The sequence below is a fragment of the Canis aureus genome, chromosome 29 (genome assembly GCF_053574225.1).
Source record: "Canis aureus isolate CA01 chromosome 29, VMU_Caureus_v.1.0, whole genome shotgun sequence".
In the NCBI taxonomy this organism is placed as follows: Eukaryota; Metazoa; Chordata; class Mammalia; order Carnivora; family Canidae; genus Canis; species Canis aureus.
Genome location: NC_135639.1, coordinates 25,386,644 through 25,396,020, shown reverse-complemented (window position 1 = coordinate 25,396,020; position 9,377 = coordinate 25,386,644). Strand labels below are relative to the sequence as shown.

Sequence of the window (9,377 nt, the reverse complement as noted above, 5' to 3'; positions counted from 1 at the left end):
TACTGGACCCTATGATGTGCCAGGCTAGGACATATGGTCTCCATTTTACAGATGAGCAAGGAGAGTTACTGAGTAAGTGGCCCAGGGTAGTAAGTGCTGGGCTGGAATTCAAACTCAGGTTCCTACTACTCCCCAAGACCCTCTCTCCTGGTCCTCCAAATCTCCATCAGCACTCTGGTCAAGCCAGCCTCATCTACAGACCCTTGCTTCTCCCCCTAGGCTATGCATTTAGAAAACCTACTGCTTCCAGTGCCGGCAGAACCCAACTGGCCAAGGATCCATATGTATAAAAAAATGCTCTTCCACTGCTTCTCATTCTATCCCCAGTATTTCTAGGTCTTCCGTTAGTAACACTGGAAAAAGTATCTCAGGTCAACCTTCTTGGCTCAGGTTAAGTGTCTGACTGCAGCTCGGATCATGATCCCAAGATCATGTCAGGCTCCCTGTTCAGTTCGGGGTCTGACTATCCCTCTCCCTCTGCCTTTCCCGTACTCCTTTTCTCTCTCTCTCTGTCAAATGAATGAATGAATGAATGAATGAAATAAATGAATGAATAAATAAATAAATAAATGCTTTAAATAAAAGGAAAAAAGAACCAAAAAAAAAAAAAAAAGTATCTTAGGTCAGAAGAAAATGGGAAGATGCAGGTGAGTTGAACTGGGAGGTATGGCCTGAGATCAGAGCCTCCCTGCAGAACACCTCCCTGGTGGCCCCACTGCCTGTGGTCATTTCACTGCATGTGGGATCCCAATGAAATCCACTGGCTGAAAGGATTTCTTCAGGTAAAATGGTTTCCTATGGGAAGGATGAGGGGCTGTCAGTCATTTCCATGTTAGTATAAACTAGTTCAAGGAGCTTCTTAACTGCTATTTGAGATTGGCTAAAGGCTAGGATTGTGGTGCTGGGTGTGCTGCAATATTTGGATTGGGGAACATAAAGGGAAGATAATTTGGGATTGTGGGACACTCCTGGAGGAGGTATTGGAGAAGGGGTGGGGAAGAATGAAAAAACTGGCACCAGGGGAAGAGGGACCGGGAAGGAAGAGAGAGAGAGGCTGCTGAAGGTAGGCTCTGCTTGAGACCAGCCCTCTGCAGCCCCCACCAAAGAGGAAAGATTTTTCTCCTTCCTTTGATTCTAAATTCCTTCTTTCACCCAGCCCACCCCATGCTTAAAATTTAAGCTTGGGCAGATCCTAAGGTATGACAGTTTGGAGCTTTAGAGGCTCTTCTGGAAACCCAGGCACCACTGACAGAATGATTTCTCTTGGAAACTTAGTTCCAAATCCAAGACATGGGATTGAAAACATTCACACTGGGGACACCTCCCCCACAGGCGAAGACTGCCCTAGGGCTCTTCTGAGGGTTCTGTCGGTGTTAATCGGATTTACTAAACAAAACCACTCCAGAGAAATGACCTCTTCACAGCTCTTCTCTGTCCCCGGCAATAGCCACAAAGTAGAGTTTCATAAATGCTAGGCTAGGAGGGAGCACCACAGGGTCTGTTACCCCACTGAGCTGAGACAAATAAAGCCTGAGGAGAGAAGTGACTCTGTCAAAGGCTAGGGGCCCCTGCGGTGTGAATGTGGCCCGAACCCAGGTCCTTAGTACCTCAGCTGTGTGGACCACATTCTCCCTACAGCAGCACTGGCTAATGCGAGTACTTCAGAACCTCAGCAGCTCAGGTACTCCTGGGAGACAGAGCATGCTACAGGCGGATGGGTCTGGGCAATGCTGCTCTTCTAGTCCTCTCTTAGAGATGCAGGGACATCCCTATAGCGCGGCCTCTGAGAAGTTCTGCGATCAAAACCACACAACTGGTGGATTTTGTTTAACTCACTGCCCTTCAAACGTGCTCAACCACAGAAGCCCCCTATGTCAAAGCACCTCCATCACCAGCCCCTCCACCCCCACCCCCAGTATGTTTTGGAAACCTGCTGTGAGAGAAGCACTGGTTGGAGACAGGAGTCCTGGATTCTGGTCCTGACTGGCTTAAGGCAAAGTTTTATCCCTGGGGGTCTTGCTTTTGTAGCTTGCCTGCCCTGCCTGCCACCCCCCCCACAATGCTGCCAGCAAGGCATAAATGGGAAACATGCCAGGTCTTTGAGCAGCATGACTTAAAACCCTCAGCTTCATGGCCCGAGGCTCACCTCCGCCTTCTGTCCACCCCGAAAGCTGATCCCGTCAGAGATGCACGACTGGAATTCGGCAATGGTGTAATACTCCACCTCGACAGAAGGGGGCTCTGGCGGCTTCGGCAGCTGGAACCCCTGTGGCAGGGAAGGGCTGAGTGAGCAAAACCCACCTGATCAGCGGGAGGGCAGCCTGCCTGTCCAGCAAGGATCCATCACCTGAAGCTCGGGCTGTCTCCCCCCGTCAGACGGTTCTCCCTAGCAGGCTCTCCACTCATAACCTACGATTCACTTGAAACTCCTCTGAGCTATCAAAGTGATCAGTCAGTAGCAGTAGCTTCCACCCCAACATCTCTGGAGGTCCAGTTTATAAATGCGTCAACAGCTAGGTCCCAAAATGAAAAATAAAAGCAGAAGTCATCGTAACGAAGCCTGTGCAAACCGCCCTGTGGGAGGAGGGTCACGGCCTTAAGTCTAAGTGAATGGCCACAGGGCTGACATCTGGCTGCAAAGGCAGGGCCAGGAAACACAGCCCCCCTTTGGAGAGGGGCAGGAGCGTGAGGGGACGTGGAGACGGGTCAGGAGAGCTCCTGGTGGGTCATCGCAATGCTGCCAAATGGTCAGGCGAGCACTGGATAGAACGCGGGATCCTTTGTTCTGTGGGGAGGGTAGAACCTGGGTGGGTTACACCAATGTCTCACACCATGACATTCAAGGACACTGAGGATTTGGCTGCAGCCAGGACTTCTGAGCCTTGTTCATTTACTTTACAAACATTTATCGTGCATCTTCTGGGTACCAGACACCGGGCATTTAATAGTGAGCCAAGATGACAAGCCCCTTGCCCTTATGGTGAGAACACTCTAGTTTCATCTGGTTTTTACTCTGGTCAAAATGGATTTTGTGCCACCCCATTACTTTTAGTATGACCCAGTATCATACAAAGGGGTTAACGCAAAACAAACAAAAGAGTGTGTATGGGCGGGGGGGGGGGGGGGGGGCGGGTAGGGAGAGGGAAGCAGCTGTGGTGTAACAGGAAGACCTCAAAAGACCTCTGCCTCGCAGCTGGATACATGTGGGCTCCAATCTTAGCTCAGCAACTCACCAGCTGTGTGGCCTTGGGCAAAACCTGTGACCTCTCTGAGTCTCAATTTCCTCATCTATAAAATGGACCATGAAGAGGATTACTGAGATATATAACTTCTGGTCCAGCCAGGGACACAGGAAGAGCTCCACAAATAGAAGCCAGAGCTGACCACTTCTAAAACACCACCCTATTCCTTGGAACATCCTCCACGGCTCGGCATGTTCTAATCCTGCCAATCACAGCCCAGCTGCCTTGGGTCACAGTGAGCAAAGGGCAGAAGGAAGCTGGTTTGGAAGGACTGGGTACGGTTCAGCGCACTTTCCCTGCCCTGGTGCCTGGCCCTGCAGGCGTGTGAGCGAGCAGATGTGGCCCAGGCCTCAGCCCAGCCAGGTGGTACCCAGCGGCGTCTAGCTGGGAACAACAGCCCTGCCGCCGCCAGCCCCGCATTTGGTCAGTGTGGAAGGAATGACCCCCTTCTTGCCAAAATCAAGTCTGCCTGAAAATAATCCCTGCCTGGGGCTGAGAGAGATGGGAGAACAGGAGAACTCACCATTAAGTCATGTTAAACTCGAGGGGACAGTGACATAGGAGCTCTCCTGGGGCTTCTGGGCAGGGTCGCTGTGGTGTTGTATCGAGGGATCTAACCCTTAAAACCTGCTTACTGAAGGCCCAGGGGCTGTTGCTGCTTCCTCTCCAGGGCAGAGGTCACGGATCACAGTGACCCTTGCTATGAAAACCCAATGAGACTCCAGAGACCTTTCTCCGAGCGTGGCAGACAGGCCTTCCGACAGCCACAGATGACGTAGGAAACGGAAACCTGCTCACATCATCCCCCTTCATCCTTCCTGCTTTAGGAGATGGCTGCCACTGTCCCCATCTTACAGATGAAGAAATTAAGGCTTGTGGAAGGTAGCAGACTTGCCTGGGGTCTTGCTCTTCTTAAGTGTCACTAGTGGAATATGAATCCATGCCTGGCAGGCTCGAAGCCCCATTCTTTCCACTGCACCTCACTGCCCCTGAGGATGGTTCTCTGTACTGGGGCTCTTGTCCTGCCGCCAGCATCCCTGCCACTCTAAGCCTAGGACGCCGAGTGCATGTCTGCTTCCCCGATGTCCTGGACACCAGGACTCTCAGCTACTGGAGCCAGGGATCCCAGCAAGTTGAGCCCCTCGTTTTCAGCACATGCCAGTCCTGGCTATTTACCCCTCCCTCGAGATGCTTGCCCGCCTGCCCTCTGCCCCTCTGGGCTCTGGCCTCCACCACAGCCACTGCACACTCCCGAGCCAGGAAGGCGAAGTTGAAAGGCTTCCAGGCGCACATGGACGGCTGCCCCATTTCCAGCCCCTGGCAGTGCCCTGGCCGGACACACTTGCTGGCCAGTCTAAATGTTTATGTCTGCCAGTGCAGTGGCTGGGATGGATTGATTTAGCTTTGGAGTGCAGTGCATTTTTGCATATAAACTGTCCAGCGAGGCCCCCAGAATGGCTGGGATCCCCAGGCTTTCCCCTCTGCCCCTGGCCCCACAGAGCTGGAAGTCCAGCCGGACCCTGGAAAAGCCCTGGACCGACAGGCATGGAAATGAGCCAGCCAATTAGCTGGAGCAGCCGCCATAGTACACCCCCAGATCCAGAAGAAAACAGGGAGAACTTCAGCACACATACCAGGCTGGATTCTCTGCGAGGTGGAGGCCTTGTCCTTAGGTTTGGGGAGCCTAGAACAAGAAACATGGCTTCAGAAACCCCAGCCAGCCATAGGCAACAGTGCCGGACTCTGCTTCCCTAGGTATGGCCACCTCCTGATCCTGGGGAGTTCCTAGTGTGGTCCCACATTCTGGAAGGACCCATGCTCTCAGTCCCTATAGGTACTAAAGACCTTTAACCTTCCTTGGCTGTGTTTCAGGGGATTCATGAGCCCTCTAAAATGATGTGCATGTTTCATAATGTAGAGGCGTAGAGGCATTTTTCAAGAGACAGGGTAAGTAGCTCTATCCTGTCAGATTTTCAAAGTTAGGAGCAGAGACCATGTCTATTTTTTGCTCACTACCAAATCCCTAGAAGCTAGCACAATGCCAGGCAAGAATGGGTGCTCCAAAAAGCACTTCCCGACTGCTCGCCCAAATGTTTCAAGCACCAGAGCTTAAAACCAAGTTTAGAACTAAACTAAGAAACAGCTTTCCTCCAGATTTCAAGCATGGCTGGACCTAAACAGAAGTTGGCTTCTCATAATATAGGACAATCTAACCTTGAACCGAAGATGCCATGAGCCAGAGGAGGACAGATTTGGGGGGATCTGGGTAACTGGGTTTCTCCTGTAAGGATGACGATGTTCCTAAGAATGCCCTCTAAAACTGCTTGGGGAGAGGTAAAGCCATTCCTTCCAAGTCTTTTAGGCTTCCAGTAAGTGGTGAGAGGCAACACGGAAGGAAGGGTAAGCCAGGAAAGATGCCCTGTTGGCTGTCACTCTGTAAAGCACCCTTGCGCAGGGGGCTCGTATTTCCCAGCCTGGAGGACACACTGATCTACAGAGCGACCACCTCTGGCTCTCTTCTAGGGAAGGAGGGAATGCCACAGGCTCATATACTCCTGTAGTTGACCTTCAGTGCAACAGTCGTGAGGAACTGCTTTGTCTACTCATGACGAGCAGGCAACAAGTTCACGGAGTAAGGCTAGGGTCAGGTCAGTCTAGATCTCAGGAAGAAAATGATACGGGGGTCCCGCACACCCCCCTGGCTTTCCTTGCACCCTGTGACCACACAAAGAGCTGTGCAGGGAGGATGCAGGGGTCAAGGAGGCTCTTACTGATCTGGGCCCTCTGTGGGGCAATCCTAGCCACAGCTGGCGAGCCCTGGGCCAGCTTGGAGATGCTCCTCTCAGGGACGCCCAGGGCGCTGCCATTGGAGGCATTGCAGAGGATGGGCAGGCTAATCTCCTTCTTGGTGATGGGGGCCTCAGGGCCCTCGCCCTCTGCTGGTGGAGTCTCCTTATCCCCTGATGTCTTCTTGTTCAGCAGGTTGCTGATCTCCATGATGTTCCCGATGATCTCCACAGGGCCTGCGAGATTCTTCTTGCGCGCCGGCAGCTCATCCTTGGCTTTCTTCAGGTAGGAGGCTGGTGCCCAGCCCTCTTTGCCCAGGTACCTGTGGGGAGGGGCAGGACACGGCATCACCCAAGCACTGCTGCTTGCCTGACCTCACAGCCCAGGCTCCATCGGGCCTGGCCTCTCCCATGTTCTCCAAGACACCTGGCAGTCCCATTACTCTGGAGAGGAGAACTGAGGGCAGATGGAAAGCCACCTAGAACACGAATTCTTCCTGTCTCCTTCTTCTCTGTCTTATCCCTCTTGGTGTGGGCTCTCCTTCACTGCGAAGTCAGCCAAATGTGGGACATCAGGATTAGAAGATTCCTCAGGTTCTGAGGTACCCAAAAGGTAGACTTCACATAGGCCTGTTACCTCACAACAGAGAGGACAACGCTAGAGACAAGAGCAAGCATGGATGCGGTGTATTGGCTAGATGGCCCCAGCAAAGGGAAGTGTTATCAGAGAGGTGAAGAAGTGGCACAGGTAAAAGGAGGCAGGAGCCCTGAGTTCTGGTCTCTGGCCCTTTGGCAAGTCCCTACCCTGGAGCTCAATTTTTTTTTTCTCTTCTGCAAACTGTAGGGATAGAGTAGCTGCAAAAATTTATCCAGAAAGGTAAACATATCAAGAGCAACTACAAAGAGGTCCATAAAGAAGAGTGACCCGGTAGGTGAGGCATCGGTGCTACTGTGTGGGTGGTGGATGGATCAAGTTCACAGAACAAGTCCATAAACAGATGGATGTGAAAGGTAACATTTCAACTTTGAGTAGGGATGAGATATCAGTAACCCATCTAGAGATGACTGGTTACCCAATTAGGAAAAATAAGTGAGATCTGGCCTCATACCTTAGAACAAAATTAAAAAAAAAAAAAAAAAAAAAAAAAAAAAAAAGCTGTGTCTGTTTAATCTTGGGAGTTAAGAAAATCTTTCTAAATAGGATTCCAAAAGCCAAAACCATAAATGAAAAGACTAAAAGCACATGACTGGATAAAATGAAAACCTTTGGTACGGCAAAACAAAACCAACATGAAACAAAACAAAATGAAAATAAAATAAAAACCCATAAACAAGAGCAAATGACAAATGATAGAGCTGACTTAATTTGAGGTGATTTGATGACTTCTGAAAACAAGTTTTTCCTTTTGCCCCCATGGTGTTGAGAGCTCCTACCCAAGCCCTCGTGCAGCTCACTTCCTGGTCTAGCAGTCACTGGCCAATGCCCTCGAGTCTGGGGTGCAGCGTCCCTGTCTGCTCCCTGGGATACATCTGGCTCTTTGGAATGGCTCCTCTGTGCCAGATGTCTGACCATCCCTCCCCCTCCCCAATCTGACCCTGTTCTTGGGTGTTCATTAGGTGAGAGAAAAAAAGGAATGTGAAAGCTAAAGATTCTATCAACATGTCTGAGCTATGCTGGAAAGCTTGGGTGGGAGGTGGCTTCTTATGTTCACACCACTGGAACGAACAGGCAGGCTGTCCTGAGCTCACCTGTCTGGCCCCCTCCCCTGTTTGGGAGTTGGAAGGCAGACACCAGTTAACAAATGGACAGAAGCCAAGGGGCTAGCCTGGCTTCCCAAGGTAATGGGTGCAGACAGAAGCACAGAAATTTCAGGGGTGGATGGAACCAAAAGACGTAAAGATGCCTAATCTTACATGGGAGCCAAGAACCAAGGCTCAGAAAAGCAAAGCAAGTAGCAGAGGGTCACAGGCTAGCTGTTGGCAGCATCTGGCCCAGAACTTGGTGCTCATGCATCTCAGAGAAAAGATGAAGTAGAACTGTTGCGGCTGTTGCAAGTATTTTTCTATCAGAACAGTGGGGAGATGGGGAGCGGGGTCTCATGGGAGTGACGGTCAGCCCTGCTCACTGCCTGGAGTGCTCCCATTTCAAACCCTGCTGTATTCCTTTGGTGTTACATGGATAAAATTAGATTCCGGGCAGAGAGATGCAGGGGAATCAGGAGCGGCTGTGTGCGTCTGGGCCCAGCTCTACTCACATCTGCTTTCCAGCTCTGGAGCACGGAATGACTCCAGAGGGAAGCCAACTGGAAAAGGAGGGATGGGGAGAGAGGGAGGGGATGTGTGTGTGAAGGGAGAGGGGAGAAGAAAGACAGGAAATGAGGATCAACACAGAGCCTGGAATGCTGGGAAAGGGCATATTTCAGGGGGTGTCTGGCAGCCTCCTTAAGGTGGAATCTTTTCAGGAAAGTTTTCTCAGAGGAAGCCCCCACTAGCTAAAGAGTCAGGCCATGGGGACAAGAGTTGATTAGAAAAGACGGCTCAGATGACCTTTGGGTCATTTTTAGGAACTAAAGAGACCCTGTAGCCTTGTCGACAACCAGGCAAGTGGTTTGGGTCACCAGCCGGCATCAGAATGCTTGCTGGCCTTCCCATGCAGACTTGTGGTTGCTGGCTTTGGGGGTTGGGTCTAGTTTCTTAGAGAACGTGAAAGTTTAGGGCAGTGGCTTTGGGCAACAGGCCTGTCTTACCTAACAGAGCAGAAAGAGACACCTTGGCCCTCCTGACTGGTGTGCATGGGGCCAAGGGCAGGGGCAGCTCTGTCTTAGAAGTCACATTAAGGCCGAAGCCCATGTGGCCAATGACCTTCACCTTACCTGTCAGCACAGCCCCATCTTACCACCACCACAGTCTGCTGTGGTCTGAGATACTGTCATGGAGTGCCCAGGTCACTTGGGTCAATCCTGTTCCCACTGTGGGAGCCAGCACAGAGCATACATCCTGCCCACAGATGCGGGACTGTCGGAAACTGGGTGGAATCACTACAGCTGAGCCGCTTCCAAAGCACCCAAAAACATTTCCTGCGAACAAGGCCCCCCTGGGAGGGTGCTGGCTGGCCTCAGAACCCCAGGGCAGAGGGGACTGACTGGAGGGCAGGCTGGTAGGGGAGAGGTGAGCCCATAGGCTTTAGTTTGCTCCCGGGACTGCCAAGAAAGCTCCCCACTCCCCTCCCACACTCCCAAATGGGTTTCTCAGCTGGAAATGTAACTAGGCCCTGCACGAGGGAGGGGCAGAAGGAAGAGGCCTCGGTCCTCCCTGGCTCCTACAGCCATATGAGCCAGCCCCGCAGAGA

The 9,377-nt window shown here is 51.7% G+C and overlaps 1 protein-coding gene across 7 annotated transcripts in view; it reads right to left on the bottom strand.

Annotated features, from left to right (window-relative positions):
• SH3PXD2A (SH3 and PX domains 2A) overlaps positions 1-9,377 on the bottom strand; it is a 234,516-nt gene that overhangs the window by 9,575 nt on the left and 215,564 nt on the right. For all 7 annotated transcript variants that reach the window (XM_077877769.1, XM_077877766.1, XM_077877767.1 and 4 more), the window contains 3 exons: positions 6,014-6,351; positions 4,877-4,926; positions 2,147-2,266 (listed from right to left, as the gene is read on the bottom strand). In XM_077877769.1, the coding sequence (XP_077733895.1) occupies positions 2,147-2,266; positions 4,877-4,926; positions 6,014-6,351 (508 nt within the window). The remainder of the gene's footprint in view (positions 1-2,146; positions 2,267-4,876; positions 4,927-6,013; positions 6,352-9,377) is intronic.